Source organism: Nannobrachium achirus, assembly GCF_963921795.1.
Source record: "Nannobrachium achirus genome assembly, chromosome: 15".
Taxonomy (NCBI): domain Eukaryota; kingdom Metazoa; phylum Chordata; class Actinopteri; order Myctophiformes; family Myctophidae; genus Nannobrachium; species Nannobrachium achirus.
The window spans coordinates 19,245,512-19,268,082 of NC_137822.1; the positions used below are offsets into that span (position 1 = coordinate 19,245,512).

General features: G+C 39.8%; 1 protein-coding gene across 1 annotated transcript; it reads left to right on the plus strand.

Annotated features, from left to right (window-relative positions):
- The first annotated feature begins 4,185 nt into the window (after positions 1-4,185).
- stard7 (StAR related lipid transfer domain containing 7) lies at positions 4,186-17,395 on the plus strand. The gene is made up of 8 exons (XM_080743163.1): positions 4,186-5,061; positions 5,518-5,675; positions 5,902-5,951; positions 9,391-9,501; positions 9,911-9,993; positions 10,127-10,226; positions 10,328-10,412; positions 13,381-17,395. The coding sequence occupies exons 1-8, from the start codon at positions 4,604-4,606 to the stop codon at positions 13,557-13,559; spliced, it is 1,224 nt and encodes a 407-aa protein (XP_080599289.1). The 5' UTR covers positions 4,186-4,603; the 3' UTR covers positions 13,560-17,395.
- The last annotated feature ends 5,176 nt before the right edge of the window (positions 17,396-22,571 follow it).

Genomic DNA, 22,571 nt, shown 5'->3' on the forward strand with positions numbered 1-22,571 from the left:
ATTTAGCCCATTTCAAATATAGCCTGGTGAAAATAGCAGATCTGCAAGCTCACAATACTTTGCAGTTTTGAGGGCACAAAAGGCAAATGCCATGCAGGGCATGAAAGCCAAAACAATAACCCAAACAATAATTTGAAGACCACGTAAAGCATTTTTTATATTAATTTATACGTGAGTTTGTGTTTTTTACACACCAGTGAAATAAATACATAAATACAAATCTGTTTATTTCATAACATGTATTGGTAGCCTTTTTGGTGTGTAAGGACCTTTAGTTGTTTGTATCTGTCTTATAACTGCCTTAGGCCTCCTGCGATGACAACATGCATGAAAGCATACTGTTATGTGTGTGGTATTCTTGTCTGTGTATAGCATCATCCATAGAAGTGATTCTCAACCTTTTTTAATATAAAAGATAGTGCCCCATTTGATCTCTGGACTCAAATCTAAGAACCTTTTAGTGTTAGAGATGGTCCCATATGCTATGTAATTTGGTCCTGAATTCCTGTACAGTCTATGTGTATGGCATTCCTGTCATTTTGTGTCTCCCACCTGCCCTAAGGGGGTTGAAAAGGGATTGGATCAAGCAGATATGGGGCAGGCAGGTATTCAAATAGATCAGAGACAGACTGTCAAGTGTCAACGGACATACAGGCAGTTAGACCTATAAAACCCCACCCTCCTCAAATTAGAATGGGATTTATTTTTTCTTTCTTTTATTTTTTCTTATTTTTTCTGTCTCTCTTTCTCACTTACTTACTTACTTACTTAGTGGCTTATGCACATGGTTAGTGTCCTAACAATCGATCTATCCATCTATCTATCTACAGTATATGTTAAATTGTAGTCTGTCACCAATGCCAGAAATGGTCCAAGTGTCAAGGTGAGCAGCATCAACACAACAGTCACCAATTAAACTACGTTCTTAAAAGGATACCTGGCTAATAAGCCTTTAATACATTTGAATTGCCCTTTAACGAAAGTTAAGAATGAAAAGCACCCTCAATATTTTCTTTATTTTGGAAATAGTTCTTATTTTAGTCTAGTCTTGTGTGGCCAGAATGTTGCCTCCCACAATGCTTCTGGTTATATTGCTGGCCCAAGCCCGCTGCCGCCCACAATAACCTACCTGACCTGGCAGAGACCTGTGCTCCAAGAAGCACTTTTTGTAGTTGCTACTACTCCTACATAATCTTTCCAGAACTCACACAAATCAGTACACATGATCTCTACGGTCATGTGATCAAGTTGTAGCAGTCAGATTTGTCAGATCCTATTCCAATTGGCTATATGACTGCCTTCCAAAGTTTGTGGGGTAGGAAACCAGGCCTGGCGGAGACCTGGGCTCGGAGGAGCACACTTTTCTAGTTTATTTTATCATTTTATCATTTTATATGTTGATTTCTTTGTTGTTCTGCATCAGTGGCATACATGTATGTGCATAACAGTTCATTTTGCAGTGGTCCCATGTGACATCAAGTCAGCCATATGAATCGTAGCAATCTTGATAGACGCCATCCAGGGCCTTTTCCTGCTTTACTGCGACCGTCCATGTCTTGGCCCCATACAGCACTATTGATTCTGCTGTAGCCACAAACAGTCGCTTCTTGAGGTCATCTCTCATCTCAGATTTCCACTCTCTTCATCCTGTACAGTACAGGCGTATAAGGCATTCCAGGCAAGTGCCCCCCAGTCCCAGATCCTGTTAAATCGAGGCAGTCCAGGCACAAAGATATTTGTAGTCCTTATACCTCAAGCACTGTATGCATATGCTGGTAGTAGCCATGGTTATCCTTATTGAATGCCATTACTTTTGTTTTCTTGGCATTGAGCTTGAGGCAGATCTTCCTGCTCTCTATTGCTACTGCCAGTAGTACTTCCCTTCCTTTCTCTGTTGTAAGACTGTCACTAGGGCAATGTGACTCACTGACTTTTCCTTGGGACCAGTGTGAAACCCAGCCCAGGGTCTCCTCACTGCGGGGAAATCTCGCTCTTTCAAACGACCGTCATTTCGACAAAGGAGCGACTCACCCCACGGAGGTTAGGTTTAGGGTAAGGGTTAGAGTTGGGTGTCGAACAGATGACACGTAGTAACAGCGAAACGCTCACCCTCACTGCCACTGATTGTGAGTCTCAGGGCATGGCCCATTGCCACAATAAACAGGAGGGGGGTCCAGGGTCACCCTGAACTCTTTAGTCTTGACATCGTGGGTCAGAACCACCATGGCTTGAGTCCAAATATAATGCTCTACAAAGCCAAAGTGCAGTAACTACATTTTTGGACACATTGACACCAGTATCCCCTCAAAGCCATTCTGTGATTTTCTCAGAAGAGGGTCTAAAAAAGGTTCATGACCACCAGGCAAGATAAAGATAAAAAAAAAAAAAAAAATCTCAATTAAAGTGGATGGTAGAGTCCACACTGGACACTACCATCCACTTCAATTGAGTGTTAAAAATATATTTTGAATCTTTATCTTCATCTTTATCTTGCCCGGTGGGTTAGCTGTCTTGGCAACTAGTGAGATCAGGCTGATGCCCTGATAGTTGTCCGTTGTGATGAGATCACCTGACTCTGACACCGCCGGAACAATGATCACGCACCACAGCTTGGGTAGCTTGCCAGACCTGCTTTTGGCACTTTAAGTAGCCTACATTTTGATTCCAATACTTTTGCTACATTTTGAATTCCGTACTGTGTTACTTTTAACAGAGTATTTCAACACTGCAGTATTGATACTTTTACATAAGTAAAAAATGAGAGTACCTTTCTTCCACGACAGACTGTATTCATTCAAAGATGGGGATGGGGGGGTTGCTTGAATTCAGAATCTCAACATCGACACAAACAACAAAAACTTATTGACAGGAAAGAGGCAGAAGAGGAAAAGGTACAGTTTGCTGGGGCAGTGCAGATGGGGTAGTAGGCCTATCAAGACCACTATGCAGGGCATATACTTTATCCAGGGGCAGAAGGCCAAACTGAGGGCCCAAGGTGAAGGCAGCCCTGGTACCTAAACTAGGTGTCTTTCTGATATTCGGCCTACATACAGACGCAGGACACACTCACAGACAAAGCAAGATGTAGGAGCGGTTGCAGCGCTCAAAGATAGACATTTAAGATTTTTGTTATAATAAACAGGTAGGAATAATATCTTGGCACTAACTAAACAGGACGCTGTGGGAAGAGGCCGCCATCTAGTGCATATTAGCAGCATTTCAAGTTTGTTCTTTGAATATGACTACCTACTACTACTACTACTACTACTACTACTACTACTACTAGAACTACTACCTCTTCTACTATTACTACTGCTACTACTACTACTACTGTCTACTACTATTACAAATAATAATAAGAATAATAAGACTCATAATAATCTTATAAAGTGTCTTATAAACATGTTTATTCTGATGCCAGAATATAATGTTAATAAGGGTTTTACTTACTTTATTCATGTATAATTATACACCACAAGCTTTGTCAGGTATTAAAACTGAACTTTTGCTATGAAGGGAAAGTGACAAGGATCGAGGACTCATTCATGGAAACATAAATTCATAAAAGAAATATGCCTGTATATCACCAGAATACCACTTTTAAATAGCCTAGACTTTTGTAATCTGCAAATTTTGCAAATAATTGCACTGTAAAGGTCTATTTCTATCATCACCATTTGTTTTTACATCTGGAGACTCCCGTCCAGAACAGGACTATAATGGTTGAACTTGAAAATGTATGTTATTTTGCTACACTTTATATTAACGCAACCACTGGAGGTCGTTTTGTCGCCCTCCAGTGGTTGGGTTAAATAATAAATAATATGAGAGTGTAGCAAAATAATAAATTTTCGACCGTTATGGTCCTGGTCTGGACTGGAGTTGGCACTGATATTGGTTCAGATTTACAATTACATTACATTCGGGTCAAATGTGGATTTATAACGGACAGCCTGACCCTGAATAAGACCTGAAACTGAAGGGGGCGTGTGCCGTGAACTCAACAGGGCAGGCAAACTTGCTAAGGTAAACTTGCTACAATGCGAGAAGACAGACTCCCGATAGCGCCAATGAAATGTGTCGTTGAATGACATTTATCCAATGAACGAATGGTTTGTTGGTTGGGGGGCGTCACATGCATGGTCACGTGTGTTCATGGAACAATGTGGGATTGAGGAGGTCAAACGACAGTTCCACCAGTGTTTGGCATTGGCAAACCAGAGGCTAACTAGTGGACAGCAACAACGAATAAGCGTCTTATCCAAATGCAGGTCGATCATTCTAGAATGTGCAATTTATTGGCTTAATATAGTTTAGTAAGGCAATTGAGTTGTATTTGTGCACGAGTCAGTGGTTGTCAGCTAAAGCTAGCTAGCCACAATGCTGTAGAAGGTGTGCTCGTCGTAGCTCGTACAAAGACAGGCAAAACAACAGAAGTTGTGTGATATTTTGTTGTTGTGACAGTTGACAGTTGGTAAACCGTTCTCTCATACTATGTCTTGTTGTGGATATCTCTGCAGAACATTGGTTAGTTATAGCTGCAGCACTTAGGCTTTCGTGCCCATTTTATCTTTTGGAAATTACGTAAACAGCACTTATCAACATGTTCCAGTCGATGCCCAGGCGTCCGATCTGTGATATCAGTGCAAAGGCAGTAAGATACCATAACAACAGTGCGTTTAGGAAGAATGTTACCGACGGGGAACCCGAAAGGGCCGCGTGGCTAGGCAGGAGTATGGGCCTGCTGTTGTCATGGCTCCAGAGAGCAGGTGTGGGTGCTGGTGGCGAGGCGGCGGCGAGAGCCTCTGGCAAAAAGAAGCAAGGCTTGCTGTCCATACTCGCCGACCACTGCAGCTTCGTGACCGGCCAGAGACTCCGACGTGCATATCAGGTCGGGGAGCTCTACTCCAACCTGTACTCCGAGCGAACCAGGTGGACCCTGGTTGGCAGCATATGGCGCAGGCTGCACAGAGAGCACGGCCGCTCGGGTAAACTGGTCGCAGCCCTGGCCGGTGTCTTCATGTGGGAGAGTGAAAAGATCCAGGACGAAGAGATTCGGAGGTGTGTTGCAAAAGTAGATTATTTTTTTGTGTGCAGTGGTGGAAGTCCCGTATTAAAGATGTACTTGAGTAAAAAAGTACATAAGTATTGGCATCAGAATATACTTCAAGTACCAAAAGTATACGTACTCATTGTGCCGAATGTTGCATTTCTCAAGTTCAAAATGTGTAAAGAATCATTTGAAAATGAAAAAGCCAATCTACAAGCTCACAATGCGTTGCAACACATTTGTGAGAGAGATATGCCATTTTCAAATGGCTGAAATGGTTAGTGTGTTTTGTAATAATCAAAATCCACAATGTAAGTGGCTTCCAATAATTGTAGTGGAGTAAAAGTATAATATTTGCCTCTCTGCGATGCAGTGGAGTTAAAGTACGGAAAACTGTAGTGTTCTGTGATGAAAAAACATAATTGTGTTTTGTATTAATTTGCTTCCACATTTGAACTATTTTTAAGATGTGGACTGGAGCTTCAAGCACTGGAGGCTGTGAAGAAATTAAGCAATTCGTCAGTGGCAGCACAAGTGGAACCTGGCTGGGAAATTGTGATGGAGAAAAAAGACTTCAAAGTGTGGAAGCGGCCTATTCCTAATAGCCACTTGTATGAATACAGAGGTGAGCCAACAACTCGACACTCTCGATCATGGCATGTGAAACCTGAATCTTGACATGTGCCGTGTGTGCAATGCAATGAATGCATGCAGCTAATGCTATCTGAGTTATTCACGTGCTGCTCTGTTTTGGCTAGTCATCTCTTCATGTTTGTGTATTGACATGAATGTCAACTGAATGTCAAACAGTAGTTTCACAAGTATTATGCTTTTCTTGCCATTTGCTACAGTGCTGGGCTCCTACACTGATGTCACACCAAGACAGTTCTTCAATGTTCAGGTACAGTATTTTTAAATCTTCTGTGTGATTATCAAAAGCTATGAATTGCGGAAAAAAACTAAACATTTAAATTTGGGTGCCAGACTGTCTGCCAGTGCATCTAGTAGTGATGGTGCCTCACCCAAAATACGATTTATTGTAGAAATCTAATACCTAATATATTCCAGCTCCTCTTTACTCCACAAATGTTTGTGCTGTAGACAGTAGACTAGAGACTTGCAGTGATGTCGTTACGTGCGCATCCCGCATCAAAAACTCATTCAAGTCACCCAGGGACTCATTCATGTCATGGTCCTGGGGTCCCGGGGATGCGCCTCCATTGGAGTCCATGTTAAAATAATTTACCGCGTTGCGGTAAAAGAAACAAAAAAAATAAATTCCACAGACACCACCATTGTTCATGGCCATGGGTGAAAGCATCCTACTTTACCCTACGTTAACACAAATAAAATCCATGTAGAAAGTCTTAAACAGGCGATAGAAACGTCAATATTTTGATTCCACTGACGTCCGACGCCATTTTGCGTGCGTAAACCTTATATTGAGGACTCATAAAACTTTTCTGGGACCCATTTGAATGACCACCTGTGGGTCCCGGGACCCATTACATTGAAAACCTAGTAACATCACTGGACTTGGACTAAAATTGCCCTTTTGACTTTACTAAGACTTCCTGGCAGACATGCTTTTTATTATTACATTTAGTTTTTATATGTGCACATTGCTCCACCATCCCACTCTACCCAGACCCTCCCTTATATAATGTTGGCCAATGGCCATCTGTCCTTGATGTGTGTGTGTGTGTGTGTGTGTGTGTGTGTGTGTGTGTGTGTGTGTGTGTGTGTGTGTGTGTGTGTGTGTGTGTGTGTGTGTGTGTGTGTGTGTGTGTGTGTGTGTGTGTGTGTGTGTGTGTGTGTGTGTGTGTGTGTGTGTGTGTGTGTGTTAGGGATGAGGCCGAATATTCGGCACCGAAAATTTTCGGCCGAAAATGGCTAAAAATGCATTTTCGGTTTTCGGCTCGATAGCTTTTAAAACCGAATAGTTGAGCACCGAATAGTGTGAAGGACAGGGTCAGGGGTCCTCAATAGGCGGACCGCAGTCCATGTCCGGACCGCGGCACATTTCTGAGAAATCTCCGCACAGTTGTATCTGACGATCGGACTGACTGTGTGTGATGTGTGTTTGTGTGTGCGTGGGTGTGTATGTGCTGATTGTGCTCATTCGCTCAAACACATACACAGGCTCACAAGACACACCCCTACGCCAATTTGCAAGCCCACAAAGCGTCGCGGGTGCAACGTGCTGTGGGCTTGTAGATCAAAGGTTTTCCTTCCCTCCGAGTCTCCGACGCAGTCTGCTCTCCATGCTGCTCCCCCCCCTCCCCTCTCCTCTCCTCTCCTCTCCACACACTCATGCCGCTCGCTGCCTTAAAAAAGTTGCTAAAACCTCTTGGAAACCATTGCTCCCACTGGATTAATAACTTAGAGATCTTCTACCTTTGGCTGTTCAATTGGAGAGGACAACAGCAACACATTAATATCCACGATGTAAGGCTCCAACTGCTTGCATTAGACGAGAAATGGTCGCGAAACTCGCGATGCGTGATCATGCGTCTTTAACAATGTGATGTGTCGTCGCATATTATTGCCAGCTATCCTAGGCTGTGTTAGGTTAATAACTATGACTCGTTGACCCTGATTTGACTGGTCATTTGACATAGTCAATCAGCACAGTCAGTCTGGCTTGTGTAGTACGTGTGTCAACTAACTGAATGTCAAGTAATCCTCTCCCCCTCACGCTAAGTTCCACTTTATTTTCCATTCTGAACGACAAGCCTAATATTGCATTTATGCTCTTTAGTTTCCAATAATTAAACTATAAGCCAGTGTTTTATTGCTACACAATAAATGTAAATAATGTAGCCTACTCTACATGCATAAATAATTATCCATTCATCCATCCATCCATCTTCAACCGCTTATCCAGCATCAGGTAGCAGGGGTAACAGTTCCAACTGAGATTTCCAAAGTTCCAAATAATAATAATAATAATTAAAATAAACAATTCTAATGATTATAATAAACATACATACTGTATAAATGTATCCGCCTTATTTCGCCTTCGCCTTTTTTTCGGACCTGGACCTGTTTCAAAAAAATATTTCTGGACCTTCAAGATTTGTATTTGAGGACCCCTGGGCCCTAGATCATTTTGCAACATACAGTATGTGCATTTGTTGTTGAAGGCCTGGCTGTTACAGCCCTTGTGTTTACAATAATATTTTGTTGTAGGCCTAGATCATTCTGCAGTTTTAAGCACCTTGTTCTGATGCACTTTTATCTCTGTAGGATACTACAGAAATAGTTGCACTATTTTGACATTGTTTTATGCTAACATTGCAAAGAGAAAATATTTTATTTTGTTATGTGTGCATTCAAAAGTGAGAAATAAATGTTTTATGGAACCATATGGTGATTATTATTTAAGTTAGGGTTTGCCATAATCAGGTAGCTTTACAACAAAGGTACAGCAATGGTACAAACATTTATTATACAAAATAAATTATATACATGTATTATTCGGCTATTCGGTATTCGGTATTCGGTGGAATGTTTCCAGTATTCGGTATTCGGTTTCGGCCAAGAATTTTGCTTTCGGCCCATCCCTAGTGTGTGTGTGTGTGTGTGTGTGTGTGTGTGTGTGTGTGTGTGTGTGTGTGTGTGTGTGTTGCCCTTCTCCCCACCTCAAGCGTTCAAGAGCCTTGCCTCTTGCCAGGCCACCCTTTGTAAACAGTAATTTGTTGTGGCCTGCTTGGTTAAATAAAGGTAAAAGATATAGCTTGAGACATTACTTTGATTTGCAGTGAAAAACACTTCAACCCTCTTTGATTGTGTTAGGCTATATAAAAACAAGGCAAGAAATGACACACATACAAAACATGCCTAATATTGTAGACGAAATAATGCACTATTACTACAAAAACAAATATGGAAATGAATCAGTCAGCAACTTATTATTTGCTTCCAAGTCTTTTTTTACGCGACATGTCTGGTTGCAAGCGTGTTTACTGTTTACAACAGTCAACAACTTTGATATGTCGGCATCTCAATGTTAATGTTAGCTTAGAATCTGAGTCAATTAAAAGACTCACTTATACAGACTATCTCCTGTACAGTATAGGTTGTCACTGGTATTAGATTACATTATGCAATGCTTATTAGCTAGGTTTAGGGTTTTTAAAAATACAAATTCACATTTGCCAATTGAGTGGGCCTTTAAGACTTGACATGATGCCACTTGGACCTGTCTCGGATGACTTGAGATTTGATTTGGCTTGAAAGACTTAAACTCTTTATATAAAGTAACCTGTAGAGACTATAACCCACTTGGTCTGTGCACATAATGCTAAGCTGCTGTTCTCACGTTTGTCCCCCCCCAGTTGGATACCGAGTACAGGAAGAAGTGGGATGCTCTGGTCATCAAACTTGAGGTGATAGACAGAGAGGTCAACACAGGCACCGAAGTTATACACTGGGCCACACACTTCCCTGTAAGTATCTGTTGCATACTATTACATTTCACCCAGAGCCAAGAGGCCGACCATCATCAAAGTTATGTGTTCAACTGTTCATAGGATATTTTCATGTATAGCGTCATCCATGTCAAACACAGAGGAATTAATCAATCCATGGGGGCATCCAAGATGCATTTTGTCCATATAAAATGTGTTGATTATGGTGTCCATAGAAATAAGTGTCATCAGGTACCCAAGCAAAGTAGGTGATTGTTGACAAACAGAAGAATTTCACTTATTACCTATATGTAATCTATACTATTTTTATATCTATTGGAGCACCGTTGTCTATTTGCCTTCCATCTGCTAAATGCAATTTGTCCACCCCCAATTTTACAAGTGATGTCTGTCAAAGAGTTTTGTATTTTATGCCTACCCTTTACAGTATCCCATGTACTCGAGGGACTATGTGTATGTGCGCCGCTATGACGTTGACCCAGAGAACAACCTGATGACATTGGTATCAAGGTAGGTACCTTTTACTTAGTATACCGGTATTCAAAGAGACAAGTATGGTCTGAACTTAATCCATTTACAAATTGACAAGCAGTATATACTGTATATTCTGTTACTTACAGTATATATTTTGTTTTTGTTAAAGAGCTGTGCAGCATCCTCGGGTCCCAGAATCTCAGGACTTTGTCAGAGTCAATTCATACCAGTCATCGATGGTAATCCGTCCTCACGCGTCCTTTGATGAGGTGGGTGAGAAATGTCGCATTTTAGGTTTGCTTTACATACAGGTTTGTGTTCCTCAGCTATTGGTGACCTTGTGGTGTTGTGTTTTTGCTTCTCTACTCAGAATGGTTTTGATTATCTGCTCACCTACAGCGATGATCCTCAAACTGCCTTTCCTCGTTACTGTGTGAGCTGGATGGTGTCTAGTGGTAAGTTCTTTACACTGGTCTAGTTGTCATATAGGATGCATGCATCCTATGATAAAAGGACTACTAAGGACTGACACGACCATAGCATTTGGTACTTAAAAAAAAAGTACACACAAACATGCACAACCTCAAAACATTCACCATAAAAATAGAAGGTAAACAAAGTATTTTGTGTTTCATTTACGCTAAATATAGTTCAAGCAATGGTGTCCTCTCTTATGAATACACATTAAACCTAGAAGTACCATCATGGTTGACGCATCAAATGCACTAAATGTTAATCACAAGAAGTAGAGTAGTCCCTAGGGTGGATCTTAAATTACCTTTTTTTGATTTTCTTGAGTCTTCCCCCCCAATTATGTTCCTATGTACAAAAAACTGCTTTGGTTAAAATTTGGTTGAATTTCAAGCATATTTAGAGGTAGCTCAATCAAGTCAAAGATTGTACATTTTATTGGTCAAAATCGAATTGCACTGCCTGCACATTTAAGTTATATATTACACATTATTCTTATACTATGCACAGAAATTATATTTTTTAAGCTTACAAATCTAAACGCAAATCTGATTACATGTGTGTCATATGTCAAAACAGAATTAATGTATTGTAGGAAATAGCAAAGCAAAGAATGACAAATTGCTATTTTTCAGGTAACGTGGAGAATGACTTTATTGCACACTCTTCAGTCATACTCACAACACAACAAGCACACAGCCCCACTTGTTTACCCCCAAAACCCCTGAAAGTCACTGCAATATAGTAACTTAGTAGTTACTGATCAATTAAAGTTGATTTGCGGCTATCGGGATACTTGTGCCAATGGTTCTGCACAATTTGCAGCAAGTACTGGAGTTGGGTCTCATCTTTGGTGATGAGACCACAATATTCCTGTATTAGGGCAACCCCACGCTCTGCATGATCATTGACAACATTGATTGTCTTCATTACAGCCAGAGCTTCTTGGTAGTCCTCCCTGGTCTCCCACTCATCGGGATCAACATCAAGGAAGTCATCTGGGAGATCCATCAGTTTGAAGAGCACCTTGGATTTGGGAGATACAAAATCTTCAATGTTCTTCCTTGCAACTGTTCCAAGGTCAACAGTGATTCTCTTCATATGCCCCTGTTCATCCTCTTCATTTCCATCTTTCATGGCTCTCACCATCAGCCTCTTTGTTTGCGCACTCACTTGACTGTCAAACAGTGCAAGTCCGACGATCTCTGGAGCCAAATACCACAAGTGATTGGAGAACTTTTGAGAAGCAGCTTTAGACACCTCAGGATTTATTGATGCATATTCCAGCAACGATTTTAACAGTTGCAAGTCATTTAGTGGAGCGCTGACAGCAACAGGTGCCATCATCCATGCCTTCACATAAATGCAAACTGCAAAAATGCACAAATCCATGCATGCTTTTTCTTCCCTGCGGGTCAGTTTGAATTGGCCATGAAACATCCAGATCTTCAAACAATAAATAACCTTTGCCATCCAACGGGCATGATGGGTAGCTCCTGTTGCTGTCAGCGCTCCACTAAATGACTTGCAACTGTTAAAATCGTTGCTGGAATATGCATCAATAAATCCTGAGGTGTCTAAAGCTGCTTCTCAAAAGTTCTCCAATCACTTGTGGTATTTGGCTCCAGAGATCGTCGGACTTGCACTGTTTGACAGTCAAGTGAGTGCGCAAACAAAGAGGCTGATGGTGAGAGCCATGAAAGATGGAAATGAAGAGGATGAACAGGGGCATATGAAGAGAATCACTGTTGACCTTGGAACAGTTGCAAGGAAGAACATTGAAGATTTTGTATCTCCCAAATCCAAGGTGCTCTTCAAACTGATGGATCTCCCAGATGACTTCCTTGATGTTGATCCCGATGAGTGGGAGACCAGGGAGGACTACCAAGAAGCTCTGGCTGTAATGAAGACAATCAATGTTGTCAATGATCATGCAGAGCGTGGGGTTGCCCTAATACAGGAATATTGTGGTCTCATCACCAAAGATGAGACCCAACTCCAGTACTTGCTGCAAATTGTGCAGAACCATCGGCACAAGTATCCCGATAGCCGCAAATCAACTTTAATTGATCAGTAACTACTAAGTTACTATATTGCAGTGACTTTCAGGGGTTTTGGGGGTAAACAAGTGGGGCTGTGTGCTTGTTGTGTTGTGAGTATGACTGAAGAGTGTGCAATAAAGTCATTCTCCACGTTACCTGAAAAATAGCAATTTGTCATTCTTTGCTTTGCTATTTCCTACAATACATTAATTCTGTTTTGACATATGACAAACATGTAATCAGATTTGTGTTTAGATTTGTAAGCTTAAAAAATATAATTTCTGTGCATAGTATAAGAATAATGTGTAATATATAACTTAAATGTGCAGGCAGTGCAATTCGATTTTGACCAATAAAATGTACAATCTTTGACTTGATTGAGCTACCTCTAAATATGCTTGAAATTCAACCAAATTTTAACCAAAGCAGTTTTTTGTACATAGGAACATAATTGGGGGGTACGACTCAAGAAAATCAAAAAAAGGTAATTTAAGATCCACCCTAGTAGTCCCCTTTCGTCCCATTTGGACTAGTGCATGTTACACACCACTTTCAACCTGCACAATTCCTTTCTGTTGGCTGGTTATATAGTATGGTTCTTACTTTTAACTTTAGCTGGCCTTTTAGGTGGTGGTACTAGGTAGTGCTGTTGGTAGTGTGCTTAGTCTTACATTGTTTAATGTTAACTAACTAGCTGAGTAGCAGCAGGTATAACATTATCAGTGCATGAAATGGGCCAATTGGGCCATGCTGCTCTGCTTCCGTCTGGCTGAAGTGCTTTTTTCCATTCCTCGGATCAATAGTTTCACAATAATTTACAGTTCTATTAGGCCTACATTCCAACATTTAGATGTTCCTTTTGACTATATATAGCACTGGTATTCAAACTTGTATACCTCTTATCTGGTAGGTATGCCTGACTTCTTGGACAAACTACATACTGCGGCCTTGAGAGCCAAGAACTTGGAAGTCGGGATCCATGACTATACAGGTGTTATAAAGCCCATTGATGCTACCCGCCAGGCAAGCCAGGAACGCCTCTCTGGGGACAGCACACACACAGGAGATCCTGGCCAGATCTATGCTTGAGACTTAAGGGATCAGTTTGGAAGAGGGTCCGTCTAATTAAACTGTCTCCAAGCTCATGGATTAGTTGTGGTTATGGGGAACATCAAGTCATAACCTACTTTGAAGATACTAAGACCTGCATCCGCTGATATGTCTATATTGGTCCTGGTGGTCATAAGAACAGTGGAACCTATTTGTGACAGTATGTGCACCCTTTGTGGGGGAAACAAAAGAAAAGAGACAACTACATTTCACACTGCCCGTCTTGCCACTATTTTTGCTTTGCCTACGGATATCCTGAAGGGTGAGACCTCCCTCCTGCCTCCTCTTACCTAATACTGTAGTGACAGCACCAACCAGCAAGACTGAGCCAGAACTCCTTTTTATTGTAGAGTTGCTTTTGCCAAAGCACTGTTTCTCACACTGTTACGTAGATGTTTCTCACAGTAACTTCTTATTACTCATATTGAATCAGTTCTATGTCTGATGGCAATGTCTACTTTTCAAAGGCCAACTTTGCATTTACCACTAGCATCGTCTGCTGTGGTACTGTCTACATTCTGATTTTGATCTAGCTGAATGTAAAGGTAGTGTCTACTGTGAGATTCGAGCGAGCCGATTGCTCAAAGTAATGCAAATGGCTGTGAAAGTAGCATATATGATCAGTTTATGGATTTCTGGACATCACAAAAATATAATTTATCGTTCCCAAATGCCTAGTCTTGTGTGCTTTAGAAACCTCACACAAGCATTAAGTACTGTCTGTGTAACTTTAATCTAATGTGGGAACGGATACCATACAGAACATCTCCATGAGATTATAGCCCTCCAATTATGGAATGATTGTGGTGGTACATTTTATGACATGTCACAGTATTGTCGATGTAGAACAGCAGAAGAATGGTAATGAGGGAGTAAGACTTTGGTATTTATAAATTATATTTATTGGAATAATAAGCAGCCATTTCTCTAGTAGTGTCCTGTCCAGTCAAAAGTAGATTCTGTAGGCTATAACCTTTTTATGCCTCTTCACATCAGAGCAATGGGATTTAAGTTGGAAACTTTTCCCCTGTAAATTGTACATGTAAGACTACAGTTGTCAGTTGGTGCTAAGCTGAGCATTAACATTGGACAGATGCTGGCATCTGGTCAGATGCTGGCAGATGCTGGCATCTGGTCAACAGATGCCAGCAAAGCAACAGAGTGATGGGACATGTAATGGTATATGGATGGATATTTATTGAGTATACAATAAAATACATACTCAATGGAATTATTAACAGAAATATTACATTATTTCAGTTTTGAAATATAAACTTTGTCCACAAGATTGAACCTTCAGAAATTGGTTGACTTAAAATCCTCTCTCATGGGTTCCTTCTCTTACAGTATGGGAAGAAGGAAATGTCTTGCTTGTTGACAATGCCCAGATTTCATGCTGTCCGTCCCAACATGTTTGTGTGTTTGTAATTGCCGGGGTTCATCGACGTAAGGCCTTCCGATAACCAGATAGATAACCAGTCCCTCACCATTAGGGACATAGTGTCTTATGGCAACCAAATAAACCTCAAATAACAATAAAAATGGTACTTATGCACTTGGCTTTTGATTATTATTATTTTTTCAGCAATGGAATCTGACCTCACTTGCTGATGAACGAAATTCATAGAAACCTATTGTGCTATTTCTCGTAAAGCCTTGTGGAATTTAATTTGTGTTTAAAAACAACTAAAGTTGTCCTACCTCAGCCCAGCCCCCCTTCCCTCCCTCAGAGCTCAGCTGTGATTGGTTGATGGATACCCTGATGCATACAAACAAGCCACAGTCTAATACAGTATAGGCATGGCTTCCCTGTGCAAGAAAAGGCCATAAGATGGCTAAATTGATTTGCAGTTATCTGGCTAACTGGTTTGAATCATCTACATATACTAGCCTACATCTTAGAATGTCATTGCTTCACTGTAGTGATGGAATTGCTTTTGTTTGCATTATGTCTTGAATGCCTACAGATCACCAATGATGTGCTAATGTAAGCTTTGTGCTGATGTTGCGAAGTGCATTTGGCGTAGTAGTGTCAGCTGAGCTGTGTGGTTCGCTGTACTGTATGCACGTGGCAGCTGTGATTGGTTTACTTTTTTACAGGTGGACATACAAGTGGTCTACGTTTGTGAGGACAGATCCCTGCTCTACAGAGCATCGCAGCGGAATTGGTTTACCGGTGCCACTAAAAATCTCCCATCAATTTTCCCCATAGACTTACAAAAATATTTATAAAAAATATGTTAAGCCTAGAACCAAGTCATCCAGGATCTCAGTGAATCATGACCATAAAACCTTTGATCCTATATAAAAACACATTTTAATATTTAATTATTTGATATACTACATTTAATAAATACCCTTTGTTTAGCGATTTTCAAAATGTTCTTTTCACAGAAACAAAGGTTTCATGGTCATGATTCACTGACATCCTGGATGGCTTGTTTCTAGACTTAACATAACGGTTATAAATATTTTCGTGAAAGTGAGGAAATTAACAGGAGATTTTTTAGTGGCACCAGTAAACCACGCCCACTGTGATGCTCTATAGCTGGCCCCATAAGTGCCATGCCGTTAAAAATAATACATTACAAGTTTAATGTATTATGATTCTGTAATGATGAAACTGTTGCAACAGACTGCACTGCACTATAGATTACACTGATGGAGTACTAGGATTTATTTCCTGTATTATGGGTAACTATGTTTATCCTTAACTACAGTAATGCTTGTTCGTAACATTTCCTATCTGTTTTCCAATGTTTTGTTTTGTTTTGTTTTGTTTTTTCTAAGTGTAGGTCATAGTAGTACATGTAACTATTAACATCATAGTTGCTGTTCTAAATAAGAGTTGGCAGGGTACACATGGGATGTAACATAGCCTAATGGACTACACTCTTTACAGCCTGACAATCTGACAAAGTGTCATGACATCCTTTTTTGTTTGTGTTTGAAGAAACAAGAAAACATTGTACTAAAATTAGAAGGTGGATTTGTACAGCCTAATTGCATGGACTTTGATAACATTTTTAATTGCGAGTCAATGGAAGGATCCTACACAAGTATTAAATATTAGTTAATATATCCCTGTAATGTCTAATGCTGTATATGTAGATTTAATATCTTCAGTGATTAAAGTGTACCTTTGTAAGGAAAAGGCAATTCTCCATGGGAGACTGGGGTTCGATTTCTCTGCAGTCTTTCCGGCTTGGCTGGACATTCAGTGAACACAATTTGGCCGTGTTTGTTAATGAAAGACTGGGGGGAGGCAGTTCTCTCACTGAACTAGCAACTCCTACAGGGTCTCCCTGCCTGTTCAGCAGGGGGCAAAACTATAAGGGATAGTGTGTTCCTCTGAGTCTGCATGCAACATACAGTACAGGAGGAACTCCGCACCTGTGTCTACATGTGCTCTAGAGGAGACATGGTTGTCCAAACCTTCCCCAGACCAACATAAGGGGTCGGCAGTGAAGGGGACTATATAAATATGGGGGAATTGGCAATGACTAAATTTGGAAGAAAATAAAAGAATCTTGGTAACTGGGTGTGGTTATGGTGGAACGCTATGTTTTCAGCTTCAGGAAGTGCATTCTGGTGTGCCCTTTGTCACTTACAGACACAGTTTGCCACCTGCAGTTGTCAAGTTTTTTTGTTTTGAGCTAGCAGTATAATGTGATTACCAAAACTAATGTTTATTGCTTTACAAATAGCAAAATTGTATAGAAACTGATTAACTATGAGTTGGAGCACTTGTATGTGATTTACAGAGATGTTGAAATTGAACGATTGATTAGTTCAATAAACCAATTTCAATTGTATCTTGGTATCTTTGTTTATACTTAAGGCTTTCAGTGATTGCTGTGTAGTTTCACCTCACAGTGACAAGTGGGATTATACCAGTGCAAGACAGTGGCTTCATTCCAGTCTAAATGGCTAATCTGTACAACCTCCTCTGTGTTGAGGTGCATGGGAAAGTGATCAAAAGTGGCATATGCTTGGAACCCTACCAGGTCATACATACCAATACATTTGTAACTGCTAAATAGTCTAATTTTATCTTCATTTTTTAATTTTATATAATTATTATATTTTGTTAATGTCATATAGACGTTTAGGAATACTTAATTCTGAAGGTAAGGAAAGTGATTTTTCCTTGTTAAAATAAGTGTTAAATAATTTTTCAGTTATAATTTTTCAGTAATGGGTTTCCCTGTCTCTCTAGAACTTTAGTTGACAGAAACTGCATTTTCAGGTCGGTATAGCAATTTTATCCAATCAAGAGAGAGAACTCTCCGGATTGGAGAAGTGAAATTGGGTGTGATGACACTGAAATGAGCAGACAAAACTGGAACACTATAAAATGTAAACTGATAATTAGCCAGTCAACTGATAATCTCTCTTGATTGGCTGAGATTTGGCTACCCACCTGAAAATGTATTTTCTGTTTATTAAAGAGCTGGGGAGACCTGCTACTGAACAAACCCTATAGCAATAACTATAACAAACCTTGTTTGTGCCATGGTTTGATCACTTTGGTTATTCTCTCTCTGGTAACTTTGAGATCAATGTTAGTCTTTGCCAACCTTCAAAATATGATGGGTTTTGTTTGAATGTACCCAGTCCCAGTTCAGTTCTTCATCACTACTCTTCATCAGCCCATCCGTTAAACTCGATGATGATGCACTGTTCATAATCGTTTTAAGAGAACTGATTACTAAAGCCATGTCAACAGTTGTGTATGTATTTCTTTTTTTAAATAATTCTGAAGAGACAAAACTATCTAAGTAATGTACATGGGTATGTACAACATAATGTAAAACCAAGATAATTATATAATTTGATCACAGACTTTCAATCCTAAACCCCATCATTTAATAATTATTGGGCATTGTCCAGTGTCATTGTGATTTAGATTACACAGTGTGTCCACATTCGTAATTGAGTCACATTGTTGTAGCATGTGACCTCTACAGGCTGAAATGAAAAGCCATAGTTAAAAGCCACTGAACACTTAGTATAATTGATCATATCCACAAATCAGCCATTTTGAAACTAGCCAGCTTGCAGAAGATAACACGGCTTCATTTGTATGAAACTCATAAACCCCTCAAGCCTCATCAATCTCCCTGACTTGTTCTGTTTCATTCTGGCCCTTAATTAAACAGAATATATTAATTGGTGCTAGACATCTACACATGATATTCAGATAATATTTATTAGGGCCCAGAATCAATACAATGTTCATATGTTATATCATGAGACAAAAATGAAATTAAACACATCAGTCACAAATATTGAACAAGAATATATTCTGTCTTTTACAGACATCTTAAGAGAATCAATATTATATATATATATTCTTTTAATATAGTTTATTACCTTTCTTTGTAAACTGCACATTGCACATTGAAGTTTGTGCTGAGCAGAAAAAAGTGTATAGCAAAAATGAAACTTGGAGCCCATAACTTAATTAGTTATGCTTCTAGATTTGATTAAATAAACATTACGATCAGACAATGATGTTGTAAAGGTCATACAAACAGGTGTGTTGCAAGTTTTATATAAACAATAATTTTATAAGATAACTTTATAACAAGACCAATAAACATTAACAAAAAATGTTCCATAAACATTTACAATATTTCAAAACAAAGTCCATAATTAATCCATCCATATATCATTGTCCACTATTTCCTATCTGTTTTGGAGCTCCAAACTACATAAAGACGGACCACTTCAGACTATGGCAGAATTCACATTTCATATTTATAGAAAGGGGAATATGTCAATACCTTAATTTAGACCAGTTGGTGGTTCCTAATATCACCTACACCTCAAAAGGAGAAGTCCATTTCTAATGGTCAATTGTGACCTTCAGTACTACAACCGCATCCACAATCTCTACAATCCTGACCTTTCTCTAAAGACTGTATTTATTTGGTACATATTGCTTTTGTGCTCTGAGTAGGTGAGTAAACAATTGGGCGAGGATAAAGGTCATTTGAGTTTTCTATATTAGGTACAGCATTGGCATTGGGTGGATAACATCAAAAGGCAGATAACATCAATAAGCAGCCAGGGTAGGTAAGTCAGAAGAAGAATGCTCACAAGCCTCCAAGGTGCTTGGCACAACCATGAACAGAAGATGCACTGCATGGTTAGATCAAGCACAATGGCGTCCTGGGCAAAGCACAGAGCTCTGAGATCATATTGGGTCCTGCTTAGTCAGGCAGATCATCCATTTCTTTTATATACATTTCTTTCTTTTGCATAAAACAGAGGGATTAAGAAACTTGTTTTAAGGCTGTAAAACAAAACAAAAAAAATATTTTGTGGTTTGTTTGACACAAATTTAACAAGTATGGTAAAAAAAAAAAAAAGGATAAAAAAAATCACATGACAATACTTCCAAAAGAAATACAACCATAGCTGGTATATTATAAGATGACTTTGTTCTCCAGAGTTTGCCCAGTGGTCTAAAAAGGAATCCTTCTTCAACTTTCATTAGTAGCCCAATATGAAAGTTGGTGTAAGTCCATAAAGTAGGTGTGAAGGAGGAGTTATCGCAGTATGGTCGAGCAAAAATATACCACCACTACACTGTGGAAGTGTTCGCAATACAGTGCGGCTAGGACCATTTGCAAAATAAAAAAAGGATTAGTCATAGGTCACTCTCACTGCGGAAAAATAGGCACCACCCTTCCTGCGCACAAACTGCGTCAAACCCCGCCCTCTCGTCTTTCGCACCCTATTTTGCTAGACGCTTTTGTACGAAAAAATTAAGAGTTGGTCAGTTTTATCATGCAAATAATTAAATATTCAAAATTCTGATGGAATGGTTTGACTCGGGCCATAAGGATGGACTTCTTGATCAAATTACTACACCATCAGTACATTGGGCAATTTTTCCCAACCAATCAATGGAAATAGAATTTTGGTGATATAATGGTCGTCTCATTGAAAACCAAGAGATTCTTAGAGAATACAGTTGCCCAGTATTTTCCTTCGAATAGCCTCGCAAAAAGAGTCTTCGCGTCTAATCACTCAAATGGACTAAAGAATAACATTTAAATCTATCACTGTAGTTCATCTTTTGAGATTTGATCCTGACATCCTTCTCCTAACCCTGTTAACGGTCACTGGACTCAATGTCAAGAGTCAGGATGCTATCAGTTGAAAGAGCTATAAGGGAAGTCCCTTGAAAAGGTTTGGCAATCTTGTTACTGCCAGTCATTTCTAGATCCCAAGGGACATCTTGCTAAAACGAGAAGGCATGGTGTGATAATCAACTTAAATCTTTGGCCCACTGAGCCACTCTGTGGGATGAATTAGATAAATATGCATATACCACACAAAGAAGTCTAGATTTGTTGTGGCACAAAGAGATAAATGGATTGTTAGTGGAAAGAAGTGCAAAAATGGAATGTGTTGGTGAAAATGGACAGTTTTGTTTTTTGGGGTAATGGGGATGTTTTAGGATGATGCATGAACTAATAGATATAACCTAATAGATGGTATTATGGGTTTTACACATTGACACATGGTTATGCTCTCTTACCTCGGTTTCGTTCTGTTTTTGATGGACCTCCAAAACTTGAAGTTTGTATTTTGAGCTCATGCTCAAACTTGTCAATCTTACCATTTATTACACCCTCCAGATCAGTCAGATGAAGGATCACATCAGAATCCTTCAGATCGCTGGGATACTTTGTCCGCTGGCCTAAAAGGTGCCTGACTGAAAAAACCCTCCAATACACTCAACCAAAATTTTGTTGACAGATATTGGAGGAATCTTTACATGTTCCTATGGCTAAGAATCACACATACCATCCCAAGAAAGCATTAATTTAAGGCAAACACATTTGAACCATACCTTAATTCAGTCTATGACACACTCCAACTGGTGTCTTTGGAAAGTCACTTCCACACACCTAGTCTCTCCAGACAGAAACTAGACTTGGCGCAATGTGTGCACCATGGTGGAGCAGATTCAAAAGTGGTGAAAAAGAGTGGACGCTCTGAGCTTCTTCTCTGGGATCCACCGGCTTCCTCTATTTGAGACAGACTGTCCTGACTGCGTCTCCTCCGGAACCCTCAAAGTCTCTACCCTCCGCCCCTCTTTCAAGTTAGGAGGGGGTTGGTCAATTTTCTCTTGGGATAGGTGGACAGGCAAGAAGTACTTTGACTGGGTGGGATTGGCCTCGGGTTTGGTGGGGGGGTCCTGGTTCCGCATTTCATAAATATTAATACAGAGTCCTCCCTCTCCAAAGCGGCAGATTCTTTAATTTCGTTAGAGGGGGAAGTGCTTTATTCACTTAATGGCTTTTATTAGTGTGCGGTCTTCAACTCTTTCATTAGCTAAAGTGCTGCTATAATTTACAGGGGGAAAGGCGGTGGGGGAGAGGCGGGGTCTGAGCAGTGTTGGTCCTGTTGCCACTGGACATACATACAGTACACTACTCTCAACCACTGCAGCTTTCCTGAAATCAGGCATTCTGTCTCAAAGAGAACTGCAGACTATTGCATCAAATGCATTGTAGATAGCATCCTCTTACATTATAGTGTTGAGGTAAGTGCTGACAGTGTGTCGTCTTTCTTCCACTCTTTAACCAAAAAAATAAAATTATTGCAAATGTAAATCAAATGTACATGATTCGGAAACACGTTATTGTAAATTAGATACATTTGTATACACATGTAGAAATGCAGGGTAGAAATATAAAATAAAATAAACTATTAGTATTAACTACTTACAATGAAGGAGGAGCATATAATCAGATGTTTGAAGCAATAAAAGAAATATCACTAATCTTTTTTTTTTTTACAGTTACAGTTTTTTATAGTTACATCTGCTGGAAATGCAGATATGATATCCCTCCATAATGACATGCATAACAGCTTATAGCCTATGGGGGAAAATAAATAATCTATTTACATTTACTGCAAAGTACTGGTCATCTCACTTATCAATTTTACCATTGTGGCTAATATTCT